Source organism: Phyllobates terribilis, unplaced genomic scaffold (assembly GCF_046119375.1).
Source record: "Phyllobates terribilis strain yellow unplaced genomic scaffold, ASM4611937v1 Scaffold_183__1_contigs__length_3771566, whole genome shotgun sequence".
In the NCBI taxonomy this organism is placed as follows: Eukaryota; Metazoa; Chordata; class Amphibia; order Anura; family Dendrobatidae; genus Phyllobates; species Phyllobates terribilis.
Window position 1 is genome coordinate 1,507,517 of NW_027362943.1, and position 18,025 is coordinate 1,525,541.

At 42.1% G+C, this 18,025-nt stretch overlaps 1 protein-coding gene across 1 annotated transcript in view; it reads left to right on the forward strand.

The window, feature by feature from the left end:
• LOC141212730 (uncharacterized) overlaps window positions 1-18,025 on the forward strand; it is a 54,622-nt gene that overhangs the window by 31,558 nt on the left and 5,039 nt on the right. The window contains exon 3 of the mRNA XM_073665037.1: window positions 17,442-17,532. Within this exon, the coding sequence (XP_073521138.1) occupies window positions 17,442-17,532 (91 nt within the window). The remainder of the gene's footprint in view (window positions 1-17,441; window positions 17,533-18,025) is intronic.

The following is an 18,025-nucleotide window of genomic DNA, read 5'->3' on the forward strand; positions in this document are numbered from 1 at the left end:
ATGCAATCCAATACCATATGCGCTCCGGCGTGGAACGCAGACATTCGAGCATGCGCATTCGCAGACAATGTTCCAGTGTGTTATGCATAACTATGGGAATGCGCAGTCACGGGTACCAGTGGGGCGGTGGCAATCAGTTTATCTGAACATGCACACTAGAGGATGGAGATTATTGGACTTCTAGCTCATGAGAAGTAGCGCAGGCGCAGTACATTATTGTAGAAAGACTCCATTCTATATATCCTATGACAATTCACCTCTAGGAATGGGAATGGGTCTCCTAGTCTGGGGAGGGATTTTGGATGATGTGAGATATTTATACATGGAGACCTGGCTATTAGGCACACTATGCTGAACATCATGAATTAACATCCTTGTATCAAGCCTCCTGATGAAGCTGTTGGGGAAACGCGTTGAGGCAGATTACTGAAACATTCTCTGAGTACCATACCCTTCCCTTTATACATACCTTGATACATATCTGGTTTCATGACTGCCCCATGGCTGATTAAAGGGAATCTGTCACCCCTGGCTTATCTGACCTTTAAAATGGGCATACAGATGATAGAAATGTGAATCTATACTTATACTTATGTCCAGATCCTGCGCCTGTGCACTTTTTACGGTAGTGATGCACTTGTACTGTGTACAATGCTGTCATTTCACTGCAGGGATCTTGTGCCCAGGTGCCGGGAAGTCACAGTGACTCGCCTGCGCACAAGATCACTGCAGTAAAAAGTGAAATACGTGGGACTTGGACATGGTGACTGCACGTCATAGCAGGGCTGTGGAGTCGGAGCCCATTTTGGTGGAGTCGGTATAAAACTGTCTCACTAGTTCACCCCTTTACTGAACATGGAAAAAATTTTTTTTAAAAAAAACTAAGCAAAAAATGATTCTTTATCATCATACCGCCAAACAAAAATTGTGATAAAACGCGATCTTAAAAGACGAGCTTAAATAAAAATGGTACCGCTGAAAACATCATCTTCTCCTGCAAAAAAACAAGCCGCCATACAGCTCCATCAGCCAAAAAATAAAAAAGTTATAGCTCTCAGAATAAAGCAATACAAAAAATTTAATTTTTCTATAAAATAGTTTTTATTGTGTAAAAGCACCAAAACATAAAATAACAATATAAATATGGTACCGCTGTAAATGTACTGACGTTAAAAATGAAGCTACCTTATTAATTTTACCACACTCGGAATGGCATAAAAAAAAAAATTCCGGAATTGTTAGTTTTTGTTTATTCTGTCTCCCAAAAAACAGAATAGAAAGCGATCAAAAAAATGTCACGTGCCCTAAAATTGTACCAATAAAAATGTCAACTTGTCCCCCAAAAAACTAGCTGTCACATGACTCTGTCGGCCAAAATATGGAAAAATTATAGCTCTCAAAATATGGCAATGCAAAAATTAGTCTTTGAAAAAAAAATGTTTTTTTAGTGTGTGACATCTGTCAATCATAAAAACCCGATATGAGTCTGGCATCGCTGTAATCGCACCAACCCAAAGAATAAAGTCGTCTAATCACTTATACCACATGAGGAACAGCGTAAAAAAGAAACTATGGTTAGGGTTGTGCTAGTGTTAGGGTTAGGGTTAGAGTAAAGGTTGGGCTAGGGTTAGGGTTGTGTTAGAGTTAGGGTTGGGCTAGGGTTAGGGTTGTGCTAAGGTTACGGTTGGGCTAAGGTTAGGGTTGTGCTAGGGTTGGGTTTGTATTAAGATTGGGGTTAGGGTTGTGTTGGGGTTGGTATTTTTTCAAAAGTAAAGAAAAAAAATGACGATATGGCGACTAGTGTTGAGTACAAGTGCTCGCTACTTGAGTTTGCATCGGATGCTTGGGCATGCACCGAGTATCGCAGGTGCTCGAGTGACATGCTTGAGTCTCCACCCCATATATTTTGCAGCTGTTATACAGCCCAAAAAAACTTGCGGTGATTGTTTGCCATGCACGAGCGATAACCGCATGTTTTTTTTTGGGTGTCTAATAACAGTGAAAGATGCGGGGCGGGGACTCGAGCATGTCACTTGAGGACCCGCGATACTTGGTGCATGCCCGAGTACCCTATGCAAACTCAAGTAGCGAGCACTTGCGCTCAAGACTAATGACAACTTATTCAATATGATGACCTAATGTTATCAAAATTCTGTGTCGTACGTCTGGGTTCAAAATTTTCACTATACCCCTTGATAAAATCCTTGAATGGTGTAGTTTCTAAAATGGGGTCACTTGTGGGGGGTTTCTACTGTTTAGGCACATCAGGGGCTCCTCAAATGCAACATGGCGTCCGCTAATTATTCAAGCAAATTTTACATTCAAAAAGTGAAATGGTGCTCCTTCTCTTCCGAACCCTGCCGCGCTCCCAAACAGTGGTTTTCTCCCACATATGGGGTATCTGCTTACTCAGGAGAAATTGAACAACAAACTGCATGGTGCAATTTCTCCTGCTTCCCTTATGAAAATGCAAGATTGGAGGCTGAAAAACATTTTTGTTGGAAAAATGTGAACATTTTATTTTTATGGCTCAATAAACTTCTGTAAAGCACCTGTGGGTTCAGGGTGCTCACCACACATCTAGATAAGTTCCCTGAGGGAAGCACAAAGGACGAAAAAAACACAGAGATCAAGAATCCAAAGTAAGCCATCAAAATCTTAATTTTATTGGGTCAAGTTGTAACATATCAGGGTGGGAGAAAAAAGGACACAATTCCAGGTGGCAATCCGGAAAAAAAATCACTTATACACAAAAGTATAAGTTTGCAGGAAGCACCATAGCATGAAAACTCAGAAAAATGCACAGACACAAAATATATATGTATGATATGTACCAGCCGCAGATGATAAAGTACAAGTGAATAAATAAATAAGTATAAAAAGGCACCCCAAAAGAGTGGAATAAAGTGCTAGTGATTGAATGCCTAAAATGGGATATACAATATATATTCGATAAATGTCCCATATAGGTAGGTAGAAATACTTATAATTAGATCCCTATATGGAATATATATAGAGGGTGAAAAGGCCACTGTGTCTATCAAAATACTGATACTTACTGTGTTTTACCGAGGACCATTCCTCTTTCCATGCGCACATTCTGTGGTAGTGGGGAATTTTCCTTATATTTATTTATGTGAATTATCTTATACACTGCCCAAACACACTCAAATAACACATCCTAGATCTGAATGAATGAATGAAATATTCTCATTGAATACTTTGTTCTGTACAAAGTTGAATGTGCTGACAACAAAATCACATAAAAATCATCAATGTAAATCAAATTTATTAACCAATGGAGGCCTGGATTTGGAGTCACTCCCAAAATTAAAGTGGAAAAACACACTACAGGCTGATCCAACTTTGATGTAATGTCCTTTAAACAAGTCAAAATGAGGCTCAGTATTGTGTGTGGCCTCCACGTGCCTGTATGACCTCCCTACAACACCTGGGCATGCTCCTGATGAGGTTGCGGATGGTCTCCTGTGGGATTTCCTAGACCTGGACTAAAGCATCTGCCAACTCCTGGACAGTCTGTGGTGCAACGTGACGGTGGATGGAGCGAGACATGATGTTCCAGATGTGCTCAATCGGATTCAGGTCTGGGGAACGGACGGGCCAGTCCATAGCTTCAATGGCTTCATCTTGCAGGAACTGCTGACACATTCCAGCCACATGAGGTTTGGCATTGTCCTGCATTAGGAGGAACCCAGGGCCAACCGCACCAGCATATGGTCTCACAAGGGGTCTGAGGATCTCATCTCGACTACCTAATGGCAGTCAGGCTAACTCTGGCGAGCACATGGAGGGCTGTGCGGCCCTCAAAAGAAATGCCACCCCGCACTATTACTGACCCACTGCCAAGCCTGTCATGCTGAAGGATGTTGCAGGCAGCACATCGCTCTCCACGGCGTCTCCAGACTCTGTCATGTCTGTCACATGTGCTCAGTGTGAACCTGCTTTCATCTGTGAAGAGCACAGGATGCCAGTGGTGACTTTGCCAATCCTGGTGTTCTGTGGCAAATGCCAAGCGTCCTGCACGGTGTTGGGCTGTGAGCACAACCCCTATCTGTGGATGTCGGGCCCTCATACCACCCTCATGGAGTCGGTTTCTAACTTTGTGCAGACACATGCACATTTGTGGCCTGCTGGAGGTCATTTTGCAGGGCTCTGTCAGTGCTCCTCCTGTTCCTCCTTGCACAAAGGCGGAGGTAGCGTTCCTGCTGCTGGGTTGTTTCCCTCCTACGGCCTCCTCCATGTCTCCTGGTGTACTGGCCTGTCTCCTGATAGCGCCTCCAGCCTCTGGACACTACGCTGACAGACACAGCAAACCTTCTTGCCACAGCTTGCATTGATGTGCCGTCCTGGATGAGCTGCACTACCTGAGCAACTTCTGTGGGTTGGAGAGTCCATCTCGTGCTACCGCGAGTGTGAAAGCACAACCAACATTCAAAAGTGACCAAAACATCAGCCATAAAGCATTGGTACTGAGATGTGGTCTGTGGTCCCCACCTGCAGAACCACTCCTTTATTGAGTGTGTCTTGATAATTACCAATAATTATCATCTATTGTCTATTCTACACTGTGTTCCAAATTAGTATGCAAATAATATTTTCTCAGATTTTCCCAAATTACCTATATGAATTGCAGTCATTATAATTTTCCAGTCAAATAACTATTCGAGAACAATTGAAAGGTTTTTGTACAAACTGCCTATGATAACAGTATATTTAAAAAAAAAAATAAAACACTCAAACTGCACTCGAAATGCATGTTCCAAATTATTATGCACAGCAGAGTTTTCAACCTTTTCATTTTAATAAAGAACAAAAAAATGGTCATTTTTGAAATTATAAGCATTAGCAGGTTATTACACACTGAAATCAAACAGTTTTCAACTCAAAACTTTATTCTAGGTGATGTTACATTTGCACATAGGACCCCTTGTTCGAAAGGAGCTTCTGAACTCTCTCGTCCATTGAATTTGTCAGGTTTTGGATGGTTTCTGCTTCAATTGTTTTGCATGAGGACAGAATACCCTCCCAGAGCTGTTGTTTAGATGTGAACTGCCTCCCGCCATCATAAACACTCCTTTTGATGAAGCTCCAGAGGTTCTCAATGGGGTAGAGGTCAGGGGAGCATGGGGGCCACGCCCCCTTTTAGGCCCACAGCAGCCAGAGATGCAGATGTGTTATGTGCAGCATTTGCTGATGCTGGCCTGGCAGGTGATGCAAATGGCCTTTTTGGGGTTATCGGCAGAGTCTTTAAAAAACAACCAGACTCGGGAAGACCTAACAGTTGTACTGGCAACTTCCTTTGTGTTGGTGTTATGGGGAACGGTTGCCTGCTTCTGTCTGCGGCCACCACACTGCTTCTTCTTGCCTGTTGGGGTGCTCTGCCTCCCCCCCCTCCCTGTGTGCTGCTGGCCTCGCTCTGCATGTACTCCTACCAGGTTGAGTCATTTACTAATTTATCCACAGCCTCGTCTTCCACTTCCGCACCCTGGTCCTCCTCCTGACTTTCTGACAAATGTGTCTCATCATCGTCCACCTCTTGTGACATTTTCCCACCGTCGCCTTTGTGTGACTGTGGCTGTTCAAATATTTGGGCATCGCTACATGCGATCTCCTCTTGCCTTTAAGTCCTCTATATCTGTGTGGATAAAGTCCTCTGTATCTGTGTGGATAAAGTCCTCTGTATCTGTGTGGATACAGTCCTCTGTATCTGTGTGGATAAAGTCCTCTGTTTCTGTGTGAATAAAGTCCTTTGTATCTGTGTGAATACAGTCCTCTGTATCTGTGTGAATACAGTCCTCTGTATCTCTGTGGATAAAGTCCTCTGTATCTTTGTGGATACAGCCCTCTGTATCTGTGTGGATACAGTCCTCTGTATCTGTGTGGATACAGTCCTCTGTATCTGTGTGGATAAAGTCCTCTGTATCTGTGTGGATAAAGTCCTCTATATCTGTGTGGATAAAGTCCTCTGTATCTGTGTGGATAAAGTCCTCTGTATCTGTGTGGATACAGTCCTCTGTATCTGTGTGGATAAAGTCCTCTGTATCTGTGTGAATAAAGTCCTTTGTATCTGTGTGAATACAGTCCTCTGTATCTGTGTGGATACAGTCCTCTGTATCTCTGTGGATAAAGTCCTCTGTATCTTTGTGGATACAGCCCTCTGTATCTGTGTGGATACAGTCCTCTGTATCTGTGTGGATACAGTCCTCTGTATCTGTGTGGATAAAGTCCTCTGTATCTTTGTGGATACAGTCCTCTGTATCTGTGTGGATACAGTCCTCTGTATCTGTGTGGATACAGTCCTCTGTATCTGTGTGGATAAAGTCCTCTGTATCTGTGTGGATAAAGTCCTCTGTATCTGTGTGGATAAAGTCCTCTGTATCTGTGTGGATAAAGTCCTCTGTATCTGTGTGGATAAAGTCCTCTGTATCTGTGTGGATACAGTCCTCTGTATCTGTGTGGATAAAGTCCTCTGTATCTGTGTGAATAAAGTCCTTTGTATCTGTGTGAATACAGTCCTCTGTATCTGTGTGAATACAGTCCTCTGTATCTCTGTGGATAAAGTCCTCTGTATCTTTGTGGATACAGCCCTCTGTATCTGTGTGGATACAGTCCTCTGTATCTGTGTGGATACAGTCCTCTGTATCTGTGTGGATAAAGTCCTCTGTATCTGTGTGGATAAAGTCCTCTATATCTGTGTGGATAAAGTCCTCTGTATCTGTGTGGATAAAGTCCTCTGTATCTGTGTGGATACAGTCCTCTGTATCTGTGTGGATAAAGTCCTCTGTATCTGTGTGAATAAAGTCCTTTGTATCTGTGTGAATACAGTCCTCTGTATCTGTGTGGATACAGTCCTCTGTATCTCTGTGGATAAAGTCCTCTGTATCTTTGTGGATACAGCCCTCTGTATCTGTGTGGATACAGTCCTCTGTATCTGTGTGGATACAGTCCTCTGTATCTGTGTGGATAAAGTCCTCTGTATCTTTGTGGATACAGTCCTCTGTATCTGTGTGGATACAGTCCTCTGTATCTGTGTGGATACAGTCCTCTGTATCTGTGTGGATAAAGTCCTCTGTATCTGTGTGGATAAAGTCCTCTGTATCTGTGTGGATAAAGTCCTCTGTATCTGTGTGGATAAAGTCCTCTGTATCTGTGTGGATAAAGTCCTCTGTATCTGTGTGGATATAGTCCTCTGTATCTGTGTGGATAAAGTCCTCTGTATCTGTGTGAATAAAGTCCTTTGTATCTGTGTGAATACAGTCCTCTGTATCTGTGTGAATACAGTCCTCTGTATCTCTGTGGATAAAGTCCTCTGTATCTTTGTGGATACAGCCCTCTGTATCTGTGTGGATACAGTCCTCTGTATCTGTGTGGATACAGTCCTCTGTATCTGTGTGGATAAAGTCCTCTGTATCTTTGTGGATACAGTCCTCTGTATCTGTGTGGATACAGTCCTCTGTATCTGTGTGGATACAGTCCTCTGTATCTGTGTGGATAAAGTCCTCTGTATCTGTGTGGATAAAGTCCTCTGTATCTGTGTGGATAAAGTCCTCTGTATCTGTGTGGATAAAGTCCTCTGTATCTGTGTGGATAAAGTCCTCTGTATCTGTGTGGATACAGTCCTCTGTATCTGTGTGGATAAAGTCCTCTGTATCTGTGTGAATAAAGTCCTTTGTATCTGTGTGAATACAGTCCTCTGTATCTGTGTGAATACAGTCCTCTGTATCTCTGTGGATAAAGTCCTCTGTATCTTTGTGGATACAGCCCTCTGTATCTGTGTGGATACAGTCCTCTGTATCTGTGTGGATACAGTCCTCTGTATCTGTGTGGATAAAGTCCTCTGTATCTGTGTGGATAAAGTCCTCTATATCTGTGTGGATAAAGTCCTCTGTATCTGTGTGGATAAAGTCCTCTGTATCTGTGTGGATACAGTCCTCTGTATCTGTGTGGATAAAGTCCTCTGTATCTGTGTGAATAAAGTCCTTTGTATCTGTGTGAATACAGTCCTCTGTATCTGTGTGGATACAGTCCTCTGTATCTCTGTGGATAAAGTCCTCTGTATCTTTGTGGATACAGCCCTCTGTATCTGTGTGGATACAGTCCTCTGTATCTGTGTGGATACAGTCCTCTGTATCTGTGTGGATAAAGTCCTCTGTATCTTTGTGGATACAGTCCTCTGTATCTGTGTGGATACAGTCCTCTGTATCTGTGTGGATACAGTCCTCTGTATCTGTGTGGATAAAGTCCTCTGTATCTGTGTGGATAAAGTCCTCTGTATCTGTGTGGATACAGTCCTCTGTATCTGTGTGGATAAAGTCCTCTGTATCTGTGTGAATAAAGTCCTCTGTATCTGTGTGGATACAGTCCTTTGTATCTGTGTGGATACAGTCCTCTGTATCTGTGTGGATAAAGTCCTCTGTATCTGTGTGGATACAGTCCTCTGTATCTGTGTGGATAAAGTCCTCTGTATCTGTGTGAATAAAGTCCTCTGTATCTGTGTGGATACAGTCCTTTGTATCTGTGTGGATACAGTCCTCTGTATCTGTGTGGATAAAGTCCTCTGTATCTGTGTGAATAAAGTCCTTTGTATCTGTGTGAATACAGTCCTCTGTATCTGTGTGGATACAGTCCTCTGTATCTGTGTGGATACAGTCCTCTGTATCTGTGTGGATAAAGTCCTCTGTATCTCTGTGGATAAAGTCCTCTGTATCTGTGTGGATACAGTCCTCTGTATCTTTGTGGATAAAGTCCTCTGTATCTGTGTGGATACAGTCCTCTGTATCTGTGTGAATAAAGTCCTCTGTATCTGTGTGGATACAGTCCTCTGTATCTGTGTGGATAAAGTCCTCTGTATCTGTGTGGATACAGTCCTCTGTATCTGTGTGGATAAAGTCCTCTGTATTGTGTGGATAAAGTCCTCTGTATCTGTGTGGATAAAGTCCTCTGTATCTGTGTGGATACAGCCCTCTGTGTCTGTGTGGATAAAGTCCTCTGTATCTGTGTGAATAAAGTCCTCTGTATCTTTGTGGATACCATCCTCTGTATCTGTGTGGATACAGTCCTCTGTATCTGTGTGGATACAGTCCTCTGTATCTGTGTGGATACAGTCCTCTATATCTGTGTGAATAAAGTCCTCTGTATCTGTGTGGATATAGCCCTCTGTATCTGTGTGGATACAGTCCTCTGTATCTGTGTGGATACAGTCCTCTGTGTCTGTGTGGATACAGTCCTCTGTATCTGTGTGGATACAGTCCTCTGTGTCTGTGTGGATACAGTCCTCTGTATCTGTGTGGATACAGTCCTCTGTATCTGTGTGGATACAGTCCTCTGTATCTGTGTGGATAAAGTCCTCTGTATCTGTGTGAATAAAGTCCTCTGTATCTGTGTGGATACAGTCCTTTGTATCTGTGTGGATACAGTCCTCTGTATCTGTGTGGATAAAGTCCTCTGTATCTGTGTGAATAAAGTCCTTTGTATCTGTGTGAATACAGTCCTCTGTATCTCTGTGGATAAAGTCCTCTGTATCTTTGTGGATACAGCCCTCTGTATCTGTGTGGATACAGTCCTCTGTATCTGTGTGGATACAGTCCTCTGTATCTGTGTGGATAAAGTCCTCTGTATCTGTGTGGATACAGTCCTCTGTATCTGTGTGGATACAGTCCTCTGTATCTGTGTGGATACAGTCCTCTGTATCTGTGTGGATAAAGTCCTCTGTATCTGTGTGAATAAAGTCCTCTGTATCTGTGTGGATACAGTCCTTTGTATCTGTGTGGATACAGTCCTCTGTATCTGTGTGGATAAAGTCCTCTGTATCTGTGTGAATAAAGTCCTTTGTATCTGTGTGAATACAGTCCTCTGTATCTCTGTGGATAAAGTCCTCTGTATCTTTGTGGATAAAGTCCTCTGTATCTGTGTGGATACAGTCCTCTGTATCTGTGTGAATAAAGTCCTCTGTATCTGTGTGGATACAGTCCTCTGTATCTGTGTGGATAAAGTCCTCTGTATCTGTGTGGATACAGTCCTCTGTATCTGTGTGGATAAAGTCCTCTGTATTGTGTGGATAAAGTCCTCTGTATCTGTGTGGATAAAGTCCTCTGTATCTGTGTGGATACAGCCCTCTGTGTCTGTGTGGATAAAGTCCTCTGTATCTGTGTGAATAAAGTCCTCTGTATCTTTGTGGATACCATCCTCTGTATCTGTGTGGATACAGTCCTCTGTAACTGTGTGGATACAGTCCTCTGTATCTGTGTGGATACAGTCCTCTGTATCTGTGTGGATAAAGTCCTCTGTATCTTTGTGGATACAGTCCTCTGTATCTGTGTGGATACAGTCCTCTGTATCTGTGTGGATACAGTCCTCTGTATCTGTGTGGATACAGTCCTTTGTATCTGTGTGGATACAGTCCTCTGTATCTGTGTGGATAAAGTCCTCTGTATCTTTGTGGATAAAGTCCTCTGTATCTGTGTGGATACAGTCCTCTGTATCTTTGTGGATAAAGTCCTCTGTATCTGTGTGAATAATGTCCTCTGTATCTGTGTGGATACAGTCCTCTGTATCTGTGTGGATACAGTCCTCTGTATCTGTGTGGATACAGTCCTCTGTATCTGTGTGGATACAGTCCTCTCCTCTCTACATTCTGTGAATAAGTCAATTAGACCAAGGGTTACATGTGCAAGAGACACATGCACATCGCGCAAAGTAAGTAGTATTATAACTCCATTACCTTGGGCCATGCTGGGAAGGTTAGTGGCGGCGTGGAAGAAGTTCTGGGGATATGTATCTGCTACCCATTTTTAGACTATAGTCCATCACTATATCTTTAAATCTTTATCATTGGATTGTACACTGTCTATAGGGAGAGCTATCATATGATATATCACTCCAGTGCCCATTGATGGAATACTTTCTCTGTGACTCCTGATGAAGGGACGTCTGTTTGGGTGTATTTTTGGATTTTTATATTAATAGCCATGAGACATATACATATGTCATCGCGGACTTTCTTTAATTAATTTTCTTATATTTTGTGGCTGGCTGAAAAGGTTAACAATCATTATTTATTGATTGTTACATAGGGGATATAAGTCTCTTTGCAGGGTTCTTCCATGCTACCCTGTTTTTCTTCTCTAGCTGCCCTCCCCCTCCCTGTAACTCCTCCCCCATCATTTACTTATTCATATTTGAGAGTAATTAATTTTTTGTATAATCAATATTTTTCAATAAAGTTAATATTTTTACGATTAAATCCCATTTGGTGTTGTTTTGGAGATAACCTATAGGTATATGGAGGGATTTGTAACCCAACTCAGTGGTCCTCCTTTTTGTACATAAACAGCATGAGACCCCCATAGCCTCCCCATGTTGAGCATGAGTTCCCTATAGCCTGCCCATGTCCAGAATGAGACCCCCACAGCCTCCCTATATACAGTATGAACCCCCATAGCTTCCCCATGTCCAGCATGAGACCCCCATAGCCTCCCCATGTCCTGCATGAGATCCCCATAGCATTCCCATGTTCAGCATGAGACCCCCATAGCCTCCCCATATCCAGCATGAGATCCCCATAGCCTCTGTATTTCCAGCATGAGACCCCCATAGCCTCCCCATGTCTAGCACGAGACCCCCATAGCCTCTGCATTTCCAGCATGAGTCCCCCATAGCCTCCCCATGTCCAGAATGAAACCCCCATAGCCTCCCTATATACAGTATGAACCCCTCATAACTTCCCCATGTCCAGCATGAGACCCCCATAGCCTCTCCATGTCCAGTATGAGACCCCCATAGCATCCCCAAGTCCAGCATGAGACCCCCCATAGCCTTCCCATGTCCAGCACGAGATCCCCATAGCCTCCCCATGTCCAACATGAGATCCCCATATCCTCCCCATGTCCAGAATGAAACCCCCATAGCCTCCCTATATACTGTATGAACCCCTCATAACTTCCCCATGTCCAGCATGAGACCCCCATAGCCTCTCCATGTCCAGTATGAGACCCCCATAGCCTTCTCATGTCAAGCACGAGACCCCCATAGCCTTCCCATGTTCAGCATGAGACCCCCAAAGCCTTCCCATGTCCAGCACGAGACCCCATAGCCTCACCTTGTCCAGCATGAGACCCCCATATCCTCCCCATGTCCAGCGCTCTGCTCTTGTCTCCGATGCATTAACTCTCCACAATGCACAGCTGACGCGATGAAATGACATCATCACATCAGCTGTTTCTCATGCTGATCGGTGGAAGAAGGGGCTGGCGGCCCCTCCTCCACCAGTGCATTCACCGCGGATGGAGATTCACCGCGGATGGAGTCGGCGGTTGGGTGGAATAGGGCACGGTGCGGCCCGTGGACTACTGTTATCAGCCCCTATGCTGTCTTGGACCAGAAGGGAACAGCCAGAGGGCCGAGTGAGGCCCGGGGCCCACACTTTGCCCAGGTCTGCATTATAATATTAACCTGCAGGTAATTGATAGATAGATAATTGATTGAGAGATAATAGATAAATAGAGATATAGATAATATGGGATAGATAGAAAGATAGATAATAGATAGATAATACATATATGATAAATACATGGATGATAGACAGATGATAAATAGATAGATTTAGATAATAGATATATGATAGGTAATAGATAGATGATAAATAGATAGATGATATATAATAGATAGATGATAGATTATAGATAGATAGATAATACATATACAGTGCCTACAAGTAGTATTCAACCCCCTGCAGATTTAGCTGGTTTGATAAGATGCAAATAAGTTAGAGCCTTCAAACTGCAAACGAGAGTAGGATTTATGAACAGAAGCATAAATCTTACAAACCAAAAAGTTATGTTGCTCAGTTGAATTTTAATAAATTTTAAACATAAAAGTGTGGGTCAATTATTATACAACCCCTATGTTTAATATTTTGTGGAATAACCCTTGTTTGCAATTACAGCTAATAATCGTCTTTTATAAGACCTGATCAGGCCGGCACAGGTCTGTGGAGTTATCTTGGCCCACTCCTCCATGCAGATCTTCTCCAAGTTATCTAGGTTCTTTGGGTGTCTCATGTGGACTTTATTCTTGAGCTCCTTCCACAAGATTTCAATTGGGTTAAGGTCAGGAGACTGACTAGGCCACTCCAACACCTTGACTTTTTCCCTCTTGAACCAGGCCTTGGTTTTCTTGGCTGTGTGCTTTGGGTCATTGTCTTGTTGGAAGATGAAATTACGACCCATCTTAAGATCCTTGATGGAGGAGTGGAGGTTCTTGGCCAAAATCTCCAGGTAGGCCGTGCTATCCATCTTCCCATGGATGCGGACCAGATGGCCAGGCCCCTTGGCTGAGAAACAGCCCCACAGCATGATGCTGCCACCACCATGCTTGACTGTAGGGATGGTATTCTTGGGGTCGTATGCAGTGCCACCCAGTCTCCAAACGTCACGTGTGTGGATGGCACCAAAGATCTCGATCTTGGTCTTATCAGACCATAGAACCTTGAACCAGTCTGTCTCAGAGTCCTCCAAGTGATCATGAGCAAACTGTAGACGAGCCTTGACATGACGCTTTGAAAGTAAAGGTACCTTACGGGCTCGTCTGGAACGGAGACCATTGCGGTGGAGTACGTTACTTATGGTATTGACTGAAACCAATGTCCCCACTGCCATGAGATCTTCCCGGAGCTCCTTCCTTGTTGTCCTTTGGTTAGCCTTGACTCTTCGGACAAGCCTGGCCTCGGCACGGGAGGAGACTTTCAAAGGCTGTCCAGGCCATGGAAGGCTAACAGTAGTTCCATAAGCCTTCCACTTACGGATGATGCTCCCAACAGTGGAGACAGGTAAGCCCAACTCCTTGGAAAGGGTTTTGTACCCCTTGCCAGCCTTGTGACCCTCCACGATCTTGTCTCTGATGGCCTTGGAATGCTCCTTTGTCATTCCCAGGTTGACCATGTCTGAGTGCTGTTCACAAGTTTGGGGAGGGTCTTAAATAGTCAGAAAAGGCTGGCAAAAGAGATCTTTAATCCACACATGTGAAGCTCATTATTCTTGGTGCCTGAACTACTTCTTACTACTTTAGGGGGACCAAACAGAATTCTTGTGGTTTGAGGGGTTGAATAATAAATGACACTCTGAATTAACTTTTAACGTTTAAAAAAAAAAAAAAAAAAAAAAAATTTGCTGCAGTGCATTTTCCACTTCCAGGCTGATCTACAGTACAAATGTCACAATGCCAAGTTAATTCCGCATGTGTCAACCAGCTAAATCTGCAGGGGGTTGAATACTACTTGTAGGCACTATATATATATATATATATATATATATATATATATATGGGGTCCAATAATGAGCATGACATTTTGGAATCCATAAATAAAAAACCTTTATTACAAAATGGTTACAATGGCACAACAAGCACAAGAATGCCCACATTCAGAATGGTAAATCAAGAACTAGTACATCAAATACCAAATATGCATAAAAACAATATCTATACAACGAATGAGAAAAATAGAGGCGAGGACCGCCAACCCATATGTAATATAATGACCTATCATTACAACATCATAGCGAAAGATATGAACAAATATTATGTGTAGATGAAAGGAGGCGCCAATTAAGATGCACACTATCTAGTGCAATGTGCCCACCAGTTATACAAGAAATATATAATATAACAATAACATATAATGTAAAGCATGTGCTGGTGTTAGAGGACATGCACACCAGACGGACACAGAAAATAATGTTGCTATGTTGCTGAATGTAAAAGCACCTAAAGAGGGGCCACCACAAATGTAAAGGGGAGTAGTTGTAAAGGTCTCATAATGGGAGAAAAAGGAAGTAAAGCGGCATAATATACCTGATAGGCAGTCCAGGAACTGAATGTGGAGCGCTCCCCGACGCGCGTTTCGGACGCAAAGTCCTTCGTCAGGGGGTAATGATAGGTCATTATATTACATATGGGTTGGCGGTCCTCGCCTCTATTTTTCTCATTCATTGTATAGATATTGTTTTTATGCATATTTGGTATTTGATATACTGGTTCTTGATTTACCATTCTGAATGTGGGCATTCTTGTGCTTGTTGTGCCATTGTAACCATTTTTGTAATAAAGGTTTTTTATTTATGGATTCCAAAATGTCATGCTCATTATTGGACCCCACGTTCGGTGATTCTCTCGGTTGCTGTGTGTTTTAACCCAATGGTCTGCCATTCATATTGCATGTCCATATAGCACACAACTTGTGATACTATGGGTATTTTACACTGACCAACTGGTCCTTGCTGAAAAACCCTTATATATATGTGGCTATATCCTTGGTGTCTTTTGCATATATATATATATATATATATATATATATATATATATATATATATATATATATATATGTAGATATATATGTGTAGATATATGATAGATAGATAGATAGATAATACATATATTATATATATGGATAGATAGATAATAGATAGAAAATAGATATATAATATATAGATGATAGATAATAGATAGATAATAGATATATGATAAATACATAGATGATAGATAATAGAGAGATGATAGATAGATGATAGATTATAGATAGATATATGGATAGATAGATGATAGATGATAAATAGATAGATGATAGATAATTGATAGATAGAGAATAGATAGATGATATAGATAGATAGATAATAGATACATAAATAATATGATAGATATTAGATAGATAATAGATAGATAGATAATAGATGGATGATAGATAATAGATAGATAATAGGTAAATGGATAGATAATAGATAGTTAAATAGATGATAGAGATATAGATAATAGATAGATAGATGATATATAGATAATAGATCGACGGTAGATAATAGATAGATAATAGATAGATAATAGATGATAGATAACATATTTTATTGGCTGTATAAAGACTGTTACGTTCTTTATATTGTTAAATTACCTGAATTATTTTATAACTTCCATAATCCCAACTGATAGCACATAGGTATCTCTGTGTGACCTGAAGATGTATGAAGAGCTCTACCACATTATTGCTTTATACCGGCATCACAATGCTATTAATTTTTTTGGGCGATACACACAGATGCCGCTCTGCCGCAGACTGGGACCCACTAGACACCAGACACCTTGAGAAAGGCCTATGATAGGCCGAAACGTTGGAAATATCTGATTTCATTAGGGGTCTATCAAAATTAAGAAAACTTTCTTTGCTTCATTGCATAATAAAAAAATCATTTTCATGATAATTTGTTTGCTGGAATATATATATATTTTTTGACTGTTTCACTATTTTACTCCTGAGCACCACAAGCAGTGAGCGCCCATTATTCACTTACTATTAATTTTATTATTACACAGAATTGTAAATATTTTACACCAACTCATCTTCAATCCACTCAGATTCCCACAATATGAGATACTAATAATTTATCTATATAATTTTCCTAGAGAAGAATGGATAGAGACAGAAAGAAGATGGTGGAGAGGATATTACACCTCACCCTAGAGATCCTCTTCCGGCTTACTGGAGAGGTGAGAGATTCTGATGACGTCACATTACATCATTCTTATATATGGGAATAACAGATGGACAGAACTGGAGAGGTGAGGACTCTGGAAATGTCTGGAGGGAGATTTATTAATGTGTCTCTCCATAACCAGGATTACACAGTAGTGAAGAAGACCTCTAGTGGGCGCTGTCAGGCACCTGTGTCTGAGGGATGGGGAAGACCCCTGAGCCCAATCACGGGGCCTCCACCTCACCCCCTGATACATGAGGACATCAATGACCAGAAGATCCTAGAACTCGCCTACAAGATGATTGAGCTGCTGACTGGAGAGGTGACACTGCTGGGAATGCTGGGACATTATACAGTAACGCTATGAAGGGATCGGGGGATGACGGTATCATTGTATGTGTCAGGTTCCTATAAGGTGTCAGGATGCCGCTGTCTATTTCTGCATGGAGGAGTGGGAGTATTTAGAAGGACACAAAGATCTGTACAAGGACGTCATGATGGAGGTTCCCCAGCCCCTCACATCTCCAGGTAATAGACAGGACTAAATACACACGGCCTATAATTATCTGTATGTAAAGAATGAATCCAGTCCCTGTATGTGTTTCCTCCAGATCTATCCAGTAAGAGGACAACACCAGAGAGATGTCCCCGTCCTCTTCTTCCACAGGACTGTAAACAAGAAGATCCCAATGTTCCTCAGGATCATCAGGTAGATGGAGAGAAGGTGTCATGAGATCTCCCCTATGATGTGTAGATGGCTGTGAAGGTCTTGTGTTCAGTCTTGTTTTATCCACCAGTATTATATGTTTTATACTTGTGTAATGAGAACGGTGGAGATGGCAGGATTAGAGCTGATCATAGATGTGACTTCTCATCTGTCTGTGACTTTTACAATATTTGTTTCAGGGTGAAGATCTGACCCATATTAATACTACAGAGACATATGTAAGGGGTGATGAGCGGTGTAAAGAGGAGATTCCTACATATGACTACCCAGGTGAGTAGTAACCACTAAATGCAGAGAAGTCAAAGATTCTTCTCAGTCACCGGCTGTGGCTGCTTTATCGGTGGTGTAGTCCGGTTGTGTCACAATTGTGTGATCACAATTTTACCTATAGACCACAACATTTTCCTCCATCCAAAAATGTTCACATTACTTTGTGTAATTGTGAAAGCCCTTTTCTGTAGAATTTACAACCTGGAGGATCCACCTACCCCCTGGGATTAGGAGACGCTGACCCTTACCTGTCCAGATTTGTAAAATACAAAACCAAATGGCAGCGTACTTAGAATGTGCTGACAAGTTAGAAAATCAGTTGAAGAGAAAGCGGAGGGTAATGATGCTGTTGGCTTCCTAGATCCCTGATATCTTATTGGATGAATCTACCTTCTCTCCCTTCTGTGCTGCTGAATGTCCTCATATGGTCCCTACAAGACCAGGTCCAGCCTTTCTGGCCAAACTTCACTTTTATGACCGACAACATTAATTG